Source organism: Chenopodium quinoa, unplaced genomic scaffold (genome assembly GCF_001683475.1).
Source record: "Chenopodium quinoa cultivar QQ74 unplaced genomic scaffold, ASM168347v1, whole genome shotgun sequence".
In the NCBI taxonomy this organism is placed as follows: Eukaryota; Viridiplantae; Streptophyta; class Magnoliopsida; order Caryophyllales; family Amaranthaceae; genus Chenopodium; species Chenopodium quinoa.
The window spans coordinates 3,282,497-3,296,695 of NW_018743331.1; the positions used below are offsets into that span (position 1 = coordinate 3,282,497).

Genomic DNA, 14,199 nt, shown 5'->3' on the forward strand with positions numbered 1-14,199 from the left:
GTTCTTAAATCTCATCCAATACTCCTGCAAATATTAAAAAACACATGTTTATTATAGTTTTTAAATATAAAACATCGGTCAAAATACGTGTATAAAGAATCTAACCTCTTGCAAATTCCGTACCATATTACTCGCATATATATTTGCTCCAATCTGAAGACTTTTAAGATCAAAACTTGGCCACCAGAGCATAGCAGAAAAAAATACTTTTCTTCGCTGAATATAAACCAAAATAAAAAAGAAAATTTACCTGGGGACTATTCCAATTTAACTGGACGGCTTTTTCCATAGTACTTTGTGGCCTGAAAAGAAGACAATGAGGTCAACAGGTTACTAAATTATTCAGTGATGCAAAGAAGAATCCCCCCACCACTATGCTTCAGAAATTTATGGCTGAGACAGCCTCTGGAAATAGTATGAGACATTGGTGGGCTAAAGGACGTCACAAAAACACGAGAGGAATTTTAACATGAAAATATGACCAGAAATAAGCACTCCAGAGTCCAGACCTTTCTCCAAAAATTAAGTGTTTGAACTTAATACTAAACTAGCTCAAGAGAGAAAAGGGATTTGGAAGTTACAAAAAATAGACAGAAGAGAAATTTTGTAAGGGTGTGTATATCTTCAGGAAAACCACTTAAATTTGTACATAGTAAGAGTATAAGGATGTTGCTGTAGGGTGGAATGCAGATTATGATACTAATATATTGTACAGAGCAAATCAGCATATTTCTTAGTCCGCCAGTAACAGAGTTGAGAAGAAGAAAGACAAGAATATTGAGATAACTGCAAAATGTATACTAATTGGAAATTCACAAACAGTTGGAGCAATTTATTTTCAAATGCAAGACTATGTGAACTCCCTAAACAATACACTGTAGGTATTAGTATATTCTCCAACAGTCGATATGAAAATCTACACTAGTCTACTAATGGTGTAATAAGTATTATTACACGACCTGCAACAACTAAGAATCCAAATGAATCCAAATTTATAAAGGGCATTGCAAAATAGGCAACCATCAAAATACATACACAGCTTAAACCACATTAAAAATGTAAGCTATTAATAACTGCACAAGCTATATTAAGTCACAGCAACACTATAAAACAATGTCCCAATCTCTAGGTGGTTTGGGAATCTAGTGACAAGATTCACAGGAAACCGAGCAAACCTGCCTCAAAAGTATGATAAAGCCATGTCTCAGTTAACACATATAAATAAATTAACACAGAAGTAAGAAAAGAAGAAGCCAAAGTGATATATACAAAGCTGCTGAAAGAAGAGCACTGCATGGCACTTTTAGTTAGGGGTGAAACAAATTTGGTTTAAAACCGAATTGAACCGAACGAACCGAATTAGGAATATGGTTCGGTTTTTTCTTAAGTGGTTCGATTTCGGTTTGTAAAATCAAGAAACCGAAATTATAAGGTTCGGTTTCGGTTTCGAAAAATGAAAAACCGAAAAGCCGAAACCAAACCGAAATAATGGCCCATTAGTAATAAGCCCATACCTTTTCATATATAAGTATAAAAAAAAACCCTAATGTTCATTTCTCCCTCCTTCTTTCTCTTCACGCCTCTTTCCTCTTCAGTCTTCACACCTCTTTCCTCCTTTCTCTCTCCTTCATCTTCCCTCTTTCACGCCTCCTTCTCTGATTCTCTCTCCTTCATCTCTCCTCATCTTTTCCTCTTAACTTTAATTTTTGAGTGAAAAATAATGGAAATACCATCATAATCATCATTGATTAATCTCTTCTCATATCATCTATCCTCTCTCTAGCTCTCTCATAGTCTCATAATTCGATCTGATTTATATGAAGTTGTTGCTGCTGCTGTCGTGAATGACTTTTCTGGGGTTCATTATTTCGGAATTCATTCATACCCAAATTTGAGAAAAGAAATTTTTCGAATTCATACCCAAATTTCTGGGTTATCCTTGTATTTTTTTTTCTTGATTATCTTTTATATACTCTGTAGTTGTAAATTTTAGTGTTGTAATCAATATAATTTATTAATTATTATAGTTGTGTTGGTGTATTACTTCTTTTTTTACTATTTTTTTGTAGATCTATTCATTATAAATTTGGTTGTTTTTTTTTTTAATTTATAATTTTTCAACAATTTGGAAAAAAAACCCTCTGTAATTTGGTTTTCGGTTTGGAGCCGAATTAGGTTTTTAAATTTCGGTTTGGAAGCCCACAAAATTTGCCGATTAAAGCCCAAATAAACAAGGCCCAAAAAATTCGATTTGGTTCGGTTTTTTTTTTTTTTTTTTTTGAAACCGAAATTTATAGGGTTTGGTTTGGTTTGGTTAAGTAAAGTGGTGCGGTGTGGTTTCTAAAATCCAGAAACCGAATTAGAGTGGTTCGGTTTCGGTTTCGGCTATAAACCAAACCGAAAACCGAACTTTCACCCCTACTTTTGGTGCAGCCCCACACATTATTTCGGATATAAAGACTAAAATTACTACAGGCAAGTTATAACTTATTATGATATTTCAGATTTCCCACACATTAAATCACTAGTGTACGTAGGGGATAAAAAATGTATAATGAACCTCTTTCATAACTCAAGTAAGCTGCTCCAGTATTAAAATGAATGAATGAGTGAAAAAGAACCTTCATTCATAAAAGTTCAAAGACAGTGACATATGCCTAATAAGACTCACATGAAGCCTTCATTCCAGTTCCTAATTTAGCATTCTTAATATATATTAAGTATTTTAATATGAACTTAAGAAAAATGTAACTTAAGAGTATTGATAGGCGTGTCGCGTACCTAAAAAAAATAAACCTAACGAGACCACTACTATGTAGACGAGCAAGTAAGGATCGAATCCCAAGAGACTAAGGTTCACCTAATTAAATAGACTCAAGTAATCACTAAGAAAGTAATAAATAAATGGTGATGAATACTAAGAACTAATAAATAAAGGACTCAATTAACCTAGAGAAAGTGATAAATCAATGCATTAAAGCATCCAAAATCAAGCATTACCACGAATATAATCAATGCATATATAATTCTACTCCCAATAACAATTCAATCGACAAGAGGAAAAACATTCCCTAAACAATACCAAAGGTCTCTTCCGAGTTGTCAATGGCTTCCTAAATCAACTATCAAGCCTATTTCCATGGAATCAAGCAAATAAGGGACATTAAACACAATACTTAACTTCCTAATCATTCAATCATCTAATTCCGTGATGACCTTCAAACCTTAATTGAAATACCCAATCCCGTTAATATTCAACTTCCGTTGCAATAAGAACAAAGGGATGATAACAATACTAATTATTCCTAATCTTGCATTGGCATAAACACAATCAATCAAGCATGTCAATTGGAATTATTATTAGAGAATTTAAATATTCAATCTAAGCATTAATCATATCCGGGCTTTGCAAGATCCCGGACTATGAATCTACTCACACATACTAGCAAATCCAATAACAAGATTCAATAGAGAAGACATAATTAATAAGCAATAATAAATAAAAGAGATGTAAAATAGATGAATACCAATTGCTTCAATCGAAAGAACTCGAATTGTTGATGAACAATAATCAAAACTAAGAGAAGAATTAATTGCTTAAAGAGAGTAAAACTAGGGTTCTTAGAGAAAACTAATACTAGAGGATATAATAATTTGTATTCTAATTGTGATTGCAAAGGGTATTTATACCCCTAAAAAGATAAAATTACGAAATTAAACAAGTCGGCTTCCGCGAAACAGTGCCCGGTCCAACCGGGCAAGGGTGCCCGATCGGGACGGTGGAGAGTGCTGCGTCGCCTTGCCCTACTTCGTATACTTCGTATCTAGCTTATTCTTCTTTGCCCTGTCTGACCGGGCAAGCCATGGTCAACAGGGCATGGGGGAAATCTTCATCTTCACACACTAACCTCTTCTATAACCATCCAAAACACGTCCGATTCATCCAAGAAACTCCGTATTCCTATGAAACTCAATAAAAATAGATCGAACACACTAGAGAAGAGATTGTTAGCGAGAAATGGCTCCATAGAGCCTAAAACCATGCAAATATACATTGTAAAATCGGGATAAAATATGGTATAAAACTCATACATCAAATTCCCCCAAGCTAACCTCTTGCTTGTCCTCAAGCAAGGCAATCAAGAACAACAAACAACTAAGTGAAAATACTTCACCCCATAATGCAATTGAAAACAAAGGACTCAAAATCCAAATCAAACAAGCACGCATCTTAGCCAACCAATCAAATTACTCAAACCATAAATCAACCTAAATACTCGTCAAGTGAAATCAACCATGTACAACTCAAGAATCGATGACTAGAGTATTTCACCTTGGTGGTCACTCAACACACTATTTACGTGGAAAGCTAATAATGAGCTTGATCTCTCACCATCCCCACCAATAATGCAAACCCCCCATCTCACAACGCTCGCGTGTTTAAAGGGTTATATTATCGCTCAACCTAGTCAATTGTCGACTCGAAATGTGACATATACTCCAGCATTTTGACAAAAGATTCATTTCACATGAACACAATACCATGCACGAAGATCGGAAGGACTTTTTTCAAGCTTGTAATGTAGGCCGGGTAAAAGTGGGTAGGAAGTAAATTTGGGAAATGTAGGAAATTATAGTCTAACCGGGGAGCTATCAAATGCAATCAATAAACATCCTCGATCCATCATTCTTATTAACAAGAGCACATACCCCAATTATTCAAGAAACATCCACTACTACCTTTATATTTTTCCATTTCCAACTCTTTTCTTCTTCTTTTTTTTTTCTTATATCAACCGATTTTTTTTTTCTTTTTCAAGAACAAAGTTTCTTCCTTTTGTACCAATTTTTTCTTTGTTCTTTTTTTTCTTTCTTTTTTTTTCAAGTAATAAACCTCCATGTTTGTGATTCCTTCTTTTCTCTTTTTTCTTTCTTTTCCTTCTTGAAGCTCCACATTCAATGCCAAACTCATCACAAAATTACACAAAACATCATGCAATAAAGCTCCCCCAAGCTAGACTTGGGAAAAGTAACCAATTCGGGGCCAAGGGTTTAAATTTGTGAGGTTCACGAAAAATGTGGACAAAGCTACAACATTGGGTGAGCAAGAAGGGAACAAACGTTTCTAAACTCATCTGGAGGTCACCTAGTGAACATGGCCTTCGTCATTCTCATCGTGCACGTGCAATGTATTATGGCACATTACTAAAAGTCTAAAGTCAAAACTAAGATCAACATCACACCAGGAACTAAACACACATGAATGAATAATTAAGGCTCAAGCCTCGCCTCACGGTTAACACAGTCAAGCTCCAAACTCATACATGGTTAACAATGTTGACTCCTACTAGGGATCGAACAATTCGAGGTCAAATAATGATCATTTAATTCGCAATGCAAGTCTTTCAATCAAGATCAAATCAAAAACCTTTTTGGCATTAAGGATAGGGGCATAGGGAAGTAGTTCATTGACCGTTCATTATCATGATTCTCGTATTTTTTCATTTTTTTTTTGAAAGCATTAAATCTTACTACTAGTCTAAACACACTAAAAGAAAAATAAAATAAATAAATAAATAAAAGAGAGAGGGTGAAAGATATACCATGCGTACACGAGAACCTCCCCCCAAGCTAAATTAGACAATGTCCTCATTGTCTTAAATGGAAGCTAGTAGTCAAGGTGATTACTGACCATCATAATCACCACATAAATGTCACCAAAGCCTCGAGGATTGCAATGCATCTCTTTGGAACAAATTTGGGCAAGAATGAAACAATGTGTTAGTGGAAAAAAGATAAAAATTGAGTCATGTGCACTATTCTGATCATCAATTTTTATCTATAGATCATAATGAAGTGATTCAAATTGCATTGAAAAGTATACTTGAAGAGCTTTTCAACGATAGGTCACACGCAAAAATCTAGTATGTAACAAGAAAGTTATGGCCTGTCGAACTTGAGCAGTTTTGCTGAAAAGTTACCTCCCACCGCCTGGTCAGACCGGGCACGAGATGCCCGATCGGGCGCGAGAAGCATGAAAGAAAGATGAATTAGAGCTAAATCTCAACCCTCTCCGCCTGGTCAGACCGGGCATGGGATGCCCGATCAGGCGCGAAGGAGATTGAATGTTTCAGCGAATTCAATTCTTCTTTAGCTCAAAATCTGCACAAAAAACAAACTCCCACAAGCATAAGTTACACTCTCCTTACCTCTCTAAGAACCAAAGAAAAACGAAAACACACAAAAATTAGAAAGACTAAAATAAAAACAATAACATACGGGTTGCCTCCCGCAAAGCGCTAGTTTATCAAGGTCTTAAGCTTTACCTTCTTTATTAGCTCAACCTGGGTCACCACACAAAGAGGAAACTCCGCGATATTGCCCATGAAAATATCTGCCTTCAAATGACTCCTTCATTTTATTTTTGACATGCTTTGTATCCGAACTTACCTTCATGTAGCTAAACACATCATTTGGTGGAATATTGTCCTCGTTTCTCACAAGATTTCTATCAAATACACACTTATCAACCAAAGGGTTAGTAGTATCAATTCTTAAACAAGTACCACCATCAAATATAAAATTATGTTCATAAAAGTGCTTAAACATTACTTGTTTATCCTGGGCCCTGATGGTCACTTGTCTTTTAGGAACATCTATTAGAGCTTGACTTGTGGCAAGGAATGGACGACCAAATATAATCGAGATCTTATGGTCTTCTTTCATATCCATAACAACAAAATCAACAGGAAAAACAAGTTCACCAACCTTAACTAATACATCTTCAACCACACCCTTAGGGAGTCTAGCAGTCCTATCAGCCATTTGAAAAGAAATAGGGGAAGGTTTAAGTTTTTGCATACCTAATTTTTCATATAATGAATAAGGCATTAAATTAACACTAGCACCTAAATCACACAAGACCCTGTCAAAAAATATTTCGTTTATCATACAGGGAATAGTAAAACTACCAGGATCATGCAGCTTAGGTGGTAGGCTATCACTTAAAAGAGTAGAGCATTTCTCATTTACTACTTCCTTATCATCATGTTGATCTTTAATATTCTTCACAAATTTTGCAAATTGAGGCATTTGAATTAAAAGATCGGAAAAAGGAATAGAAGAATATACCTTCTTAAGAGTTCCGCAGTATTTCCCAAAATGTTTATCAAGCACGGCTTTTGAAAACCTTTGCGGGAAGGGCATCGGTTCCTCATAGGCCGATGGAGCAACATATTTGGGACTTTTTACATCCTCACCCTTTTCATCTTTTCTTGACTCCACACTGCACACTTTCTCATCTATTTTCCTCGAAAATAATTCATCTCTTCTCAAGAAAACTGCATTGCATTGTTCCTTTTGGACTTTTGCTTGATCATGAAGGGTTGATAAATGACTCACTTGTTGTGAAAGTTGAGAAAGGTGGGTTTCTATCCTCTTATTTTGAGCAATAAGCATTTGCATCAAGCTTTCAAAGTGTTCATTTTGCTTTGCTTGTAGCTCAAATTTCTTTGTCATAAGCTCTTGTTGTCGAAGTTAGGAAGTAGTGAAAGTCTCCATAATGGAATCAAGATCGTATTTTGAAGTTTCCGGTGGTAGTTGTTGATTCATGGGTTGGTGATTAAAAGATGCCCTTGCTTGAAAACTAGGTTGTGGTGACGGAGAATACAACTGAGCTTAAGTGTTCTTATAAGAGAAGTCCGGATGATTTCTCCACCCTTCATTGTATGTGTTTGAATGAGGATCATACAACCTTTTAGGAGCCGTAGTATAGAAGGCATTTGCTTGCTCGATTGACATTTCGTCAGAGGGAGGTTGACATTGTGGTGCAATGTGGCCTTGAATACCACATAATTGACATGTTTCGAATGAAGCGGAAGAGGATCCAGCTTGGAGTTTATCAAACTTGCTTGCTAATGCTTGTACAGAACTTGTGAAGAGAGTTAAAGCATCAACATCAAATTTTCCTTTATTCTTCACAGTATTTCTGCCCCCTAGATGATAATTATCATTGGCTGCCATCTTCTCAATTAGCTCCTTGGCTTCAGTTGGGTTCTTAGTCATGAGAGAACCCCTGGATGCAGCATCAATGTATATGCGGAACTCGTGGGTCAGACCATTGTAGAATGTTTGGATCAACATCCACTCTGGGATACCATGATGAGGGCATTGTCTCTGTAAGGGCTTGAATCTTCTCCATGCCTCATATAAAGACTCGTCATCATATTGACGAAAGGTAGCTAGCTCGTTCCTTAACCTTGCTGTCTTCTCTTGCCCTAAAAATCTTACTAAGAAAGCTTTGGCAAGCTTATCCCATGTATCAAAGGAACCTGTACCTTCGTCTCGTAACCATTCCTTCGCTCTATCCCGTAGTGAAAAAGGGAACAAACGAAGTCTGATAGCATCATCAGTAACATCGTTGAGCTTTATGGTGTCACACTTCTCCAAGAAACTGTCTATGTGACTAAAAGGGCATTCATGAGGTGTTCCTGCAAATGAGTCATTGGAGATGAACTGTATGAATTGAGGTTTTAATTCAAAGCTCTGAGCAGTAATAGGTGGTCAGACAATGCTGGATAGGAGCCCGGTTGCGGTATTTGGAATGTCGTACTCCAATAAAGATTTGATTCTTTCGGTCATTTTACTTGTGTTTTGATATCTCCTTCTTCTACCTCTTCGTCTCCTTGCAATAGCTTTGATTTTAGAGTCAAAAGGTGTTAAGTTGTCTAAACTTGAACGTCGAGTTTGCATGCAACAAAGAACTAAAAAGAGGAGATAAAAAATACAAGGGACAATAGCTGAAGCAACAAATCAAAAGCTTAGTAAAAACGAATCACAAATAACTAGATGAAAACCGTTAGTCCCCAGCAACGGCGCCAAAATTTGATAGGCGTGTCGCGTACCTAAAAAAAATAAACCTAACGAGACCACTACTATGTAGACGGGCAAGTAAGGATCGAATCCCAAGAGACTAAGGTTCACCTAGTTAAATAGACTCAAGTAATCACTCAGCAAATAATAAATCAATGGTGATGAATACTAAGAACTAATAAATAAAGGACTCAATTAATCTAGAGAAAGTGATAAATCAATGAACTAAAGCATCCAAGATCAAGCATTACCACGAATATAATCAATGCATAAATAATTTTACCCCCAATAACAATTCAATCGACAAGAGGAAAAGCATTCCCTAAACAATACCAAAGATCTCTTCCGAATTGTCAATGGCTTCCCAAATCAACTATCAAGCCTATTTCCATGGAATCAAGCAAATAAGGGACATTAAACACAATACTTAACTTCCTAATCATTCAATCATCTACTTCCGTGGTGACCTTCAAACCCTTAATTGAAATACCCAATCCCGTTAATATTCAACTTCCGTTGCAATAAGTACAAAGGGATGATAACAATACTAATTATTCCTAATCTAGCATTGGCATAAACACAATCAATCAAGCATGTCAATTGGAATTATTATTGGAGAATTTAAAGATTCAATCTAAGCATTAATCATATCCGGGCTTTGCAAGATCCCGGATTATGAATCTACTCACACATACTAGCAAACCCAATAACAAGATTCAATAGAGAAGACATAATCAATAAGCAATAATAAATAAAAGAGATGTAAAATAGATGAATACCAATTGCTTCAATCGAAAGAACTCGAATTGTTGATGAACAATAATAAAAACTAAGAGAAGAATTAATTTCTTAAAGAGAGTAAAACTAGGGTTCTTAGAGAAAACTAATACTAGAGGATATAATAATCTGTATTCTAATTGTGATTGCAAAGGGTATTTATACCCCTAAAAAGATAAAATTACGAAATTAAACAAGTCGGCTTCCGCGAAACAGTGCCCGGTCCAACCGGGCAAGGGTGCCCGGTCGGGCGGTGGAGAGTGCTGTGTCGCCTTGCCTCATTGTTCTTCTTCCTTCTTGTGCCCGGTCCCACCGGGCAAGCCATGCCCAATTGGGCACGTAGGGGCTGCAGCTTATACTTCGTATCTAGCTTATCCTTCTTTGCCCTGTCTGACCGGGCAAGCCATGGTCAACAGGGCATGGGGGAATCTTAATCTTCACACACTAACCTCTTCTATAACCATCCAAAACACGTCTGATTCATCCAAGAAACTCCGTATTCCTAAGAAACTCAATAAAAATAGATCGAACACACTAGAGAAGAGATTGTTAGCGAGAAATGGCTCCATAGAGCCTAAAACCATGCAAAAATACATTTTAAAACCGGGATAAAATATGGTATAAAACTCATACATCAAGTATTTTACAAAAAAAATGGATTTAAAAAACATTGACTAGTGGGGTCTTGTAAGTCATTAAGAGTGTAGCTTCAAATATTACTGATATATCGTAGCCTCGTAGGTTTGGTTTCAATCCATGCAAATGACAAGCTTACCGTATAGCAGATGGGAAACATTCTAGTGATGTATACTTCATTGATAAAGCTAGAGGACTATAAATATATATTAGGATGAGACGGGAAAATGCAGTTGAGTTACACAAATTGAAAAGGAAAGGAAGAAATGGAGGGACAAGGGAGAGGAGAGACAACAAACAAGGCAAGAGAAAGATATTATATCAATATTATTATGTTATGAACTGAGAGTATAGTATTCTATTTCATATCATATCGATTAGGCACATCAATATAAGTAAATTTTTAAACTCTATCACCCATCTTATGTCATACCATCTCTAGAACTAATTATAATTGGCAAAACTGTTTCTTTAGCTAGTAATAATAAATGAATTAAATCTTGAGCAATTGTCAAATTATGTGACATGAAACCCCTTAGTTTACCACCACCATCTACTGATCTAACTCATCCATCCCCTCCTTATTTTTTACTGGCATAGGGTCCATCCCCATTCTCAACAAATTCATTCATCAGCATTTCTATTGAGTGCTAAATCACTATATCAGAACAAAATAGAGGAATTTGTACCACCATTAATAAAGCCATATTAAACAAGAATGAATGTGAGGTACTCACTGATAATAGAAACAAACCGTTAATTTTTCGATGATTGAATTTTGAAGGATCTTTAGAGGATTTCAACGGAGAATGAATAATTGAGGGTGGTTTTTGAAAAAAATGGGCTTAGTTTGATGAGATAGGCGGAAGACTGGAAGAATATGAATAATACGAGTACTTTCTTTTTTAAAAAAAAGGAAAAAAATAGAGTATAAGTGAGAGTTGTGTACTTGTGTAGTTGTGTGTGCTCCGACTACTCCCATTAGTAACTGACATTGATTAAGCTCATTATAATTAATAAAGTCAACAAAGTTTGATCTGCTATTTGTAACTGGCCTTTTTCATACCTATTACTAATAGCTGGTCAACCTATTTTTAACCTGCTTTTTGTAACTTACCTTAGTTATGCCAGTTACTAATGATAATTTATTTGTAACCAGCAATAGCTATGTCAGTTAGTAATACTCTTGTGGTAACTAACATAATTTATACCAGTTACTAATAGGGCGTTACAAATAGCATTTTTTCTACTAGTTGCTTGGGCCAAATTCCGCCCAGAATTAGGTTTTTCGAAGGGTTTTTCGTTTCTAACGAAATTTTTTTAAAAATTTTTGGATCTTAATCAATCATTTCTTGTTAAGTAACTAATGTGAATGATTTATGTGTTAATCTACTGCACTTATTCCTAATCTTTTCATGTAAATTTGGTTTAATTTAGTTGACTAGATTAGAAAGCCCTAAATCTATATAAACCTTAATTTTACTTCAAATTGCAATTGAATAATTGGATTATCTATTGAATTTTTAAGTAATAGGTTTAATATAATATGATTCCATGTTAATATTTTCCATCTATTATACCATAATTAAAACTTTAATTAGATTAGTTGTTTTAATTTGAATCACTAGAAGTCTAAACTTGAATAAAGATTGAATTTTGATAATTTGGGAAATTGATTAAAAATTCACGATATACATGTTGAATTCAAAAATAATAATGCATTACATGATTAAAAATTTTGAATTTACTTAGTCATAATTGAATACTTAATTTGTAATTGGATGGTAACATTAATTATTTGATTAGTTTGTTAAAGAATTATATTATAATTAATCATTGCATGAGTTAAATTTAATTGTGATGCATGCCCTTATTTTCAATTAGTTTATGAATAAGAATAATCATAAAACTCGAATAGCCCTAAAACTAATTAAGGATTAGATCTTGTAATTAATTTTATGTTGCACCTAAATTGAATAAATTATAAGTTGGACTTTAATTAATTCAAGATTGCTCAAATTAAATTCATAAATTGGATTTTGGAATTTAAAACACAAAAAAAAAAAATAAAAAAAAATAAAACACCGAGATTAAAATTCTTAAGCATGTGCGCAAGGCAAGGCTCGGCGCCAAGCCGAGCACACGCACAACAACCCTCCCTTATGTTATGTTGTTGTGTGTGGTGTGTGAGTGTGTGCGATCGAGGAGTAGCAGGGGCGGGGGGGTTGTGTATGCGCGCGAGGGTAGGCTCGAAAGCATGGGGTTGCACGAGCAGCGCCCAACACTCGTGAGCGAGGGGCTGCTTAGTGCAGCACCTTGTGCCAGCAGCGAGCATAATAGCACAACGAGCAAGGCTCGTGTGTGCTTGGTGCTTACGGTTTGAACGAGCAAAGGGCTAGGCCTCAAAAATTGCTCGGTTTTTCAAACTTTATTTTATGTTAAAAATGACTAATTTTTCTTTAATTAAATATAATCACATTTATTTAATTATTATGGATGTAGGATTTAGTGGGAGCCATTTATTACATGGCTTTTGATTATTGCATGTATTATGTGTAAATTTGCATGTATTATTTACGATTTGTAAGAAGATATAATGAGAAGGATTCTCAAGAGAGATAGGAAAAGAAATTTTTAAAATACAACTTCTCATAAAATACAACTATTGTGCTTGGTATAAACAATTGTGTTCGAATGCTAAAAGAGGATTTTATTACTTCAACGTTTTCACAAGAATTTGACTAGAATATGGCTATATTTATGAAATTTGAAATAAAACTAGATCTTGAGTAGCTCAAAAGTTCAGTGAGGTATAGAATCAACTTGGCAAGATATCAAAACATCTAGATTAGATCAAGGTGATGTTTACTTAAGCTAAGAGTGATCATATTAAGGTTGTGAATTGTAATTTCATAACAAACTCCTATCCACAAAGAATATAGTATATCTAGACGGAGACATCGAAGTCATTAAAAATGATTCGGACAACGATGGATCACATAACTTTTTATAAAGTTCTATAAAGATATGCACCAACGACTAATGTTACACTAAACAAAATTGTCAAATCTAATAAAAGATACCATATCTAGTTATGGATAGAATATTTTCTACTATCTTTTCAATATTTGTCTAGGGTCTTAGGCTCAATGGGAGCTAAGTGGCTCAAACAGAGCTAAGAAAGCTCAAAGTGAGCTAAGAAAGCTCAAATGGGAGCTAATTGTTTGTTTTATAACAAACTTTTACCCAAAGACAATATATGTTGAGTCCTTTAGGTTTTGATTGATAGTTTTGAATGATGACAAACAGCTAAGGGAAACAGGTCTTTGAAAGTGTTCAATACAGTTAGGGAAACCAACTAAAATAGAACACTGTTTCCCTAGATAAGTTATTACTTATATGAGATATTTGTTGAACTAACTTATCTTTATACAGGGAACAGTTAGATGATGAATGAGCTATGCACTGGTAGGAAACCAGTATAAACTATTTTCTCAAATTGCTTTTATGAAAGGCAGTTACTTATTTAGTATTGTACATTAACTTTGTTAAATGTGCAGTATCTAAGTTGATTTCTAAGACTGGAAGCTTGAAAGGATTTTCGATCAACTTAAAGGAAGGTCCTTTGGTCAATAATTGAGTTCATTCATGGAAGCTTTCAAGACTTAACGAATGCATGAAGGAAGACTACACTCAAAGAGTTATTTAGGAACTTCATGTAAATGCTCCGTAGTATAACTTATATAATTGAGTATATAAAGTACTTTTAGTATATTAAATATCGTTATGAAATTTGGTACAAGGTTTGGAACAAATTTCATAACATATTCAGTTCAGGGAACCAGGCCAGGGAACCAGGTTAACTGAACAGATTATTCAAGCTGCCGTTTTTCCAAAGATTTTATAAAAAGATAT

At 34.9% G+C, this 14,199-nt stretch overlaps 2 protein-coding genes across 2 annotated transcripts; both read right to left on the reverse strand.

The window, feature by feature from the left end:
• Window positions 1–6,339: 6,339 nt before the first annotated feature.
• LOC110737542 lies at window positions 6,340–7,518 on the reverse strand. The gene has a single exon (XM_021917886.1). It carries the CDS (start codon window positions 7,516–7,518, stop codon window positions 6,340–6,342), a length of 1,179 nt encoding a protein of 392 aa, XP_021773578.1.
• Window positions 7,519–7,677: 159 nt separating this feature from the next.
• Window positions 7,678–10,922, reverse strand: LOC110737543. The gene is made up of 2 exons (XM_021917887.1): window positions 10,877–10,922; window positions 7,678–8,489 (listed from the first exon to the last, which is right to left on the reverse strand). Exons 1-2 carry the CDS (start codon window positions 10,920–10,922, stop codon window positions 7,678–7,680), a joined length of 858 nt encoding a protein of 285 aa, XP_021773579.1.
• Window positions 10,923–14,199: the final 3,277 nt, after the last annotated feature.

What these genes read in the sequence shown, in the direction of transcription:
- LOC110737542 (XM_021917886.1), bottom strand. Translation starts at nt 7,518, where the DNA reads ATGACAAAGAAATTTGAGCTACAAGCAAAGCAAAATGAACACTTTGAA.
- LOC110737543 (XM_021917887.1), bottom strand. Translation starts at nt 10,922, where the DNA reads ATGCTGATGAATGAATTTGTTGAGAATGGGGATGGACCCTATGCCA. An exon ending in TGGGGATGGACCCTATGCCA is followed by an intron (nt 8,490 to 10,876) that starts GTAAAAAATAAG and finishes ACTCATTTGCAG; the next exon opens with GAACACCTCATGAATGCCCT.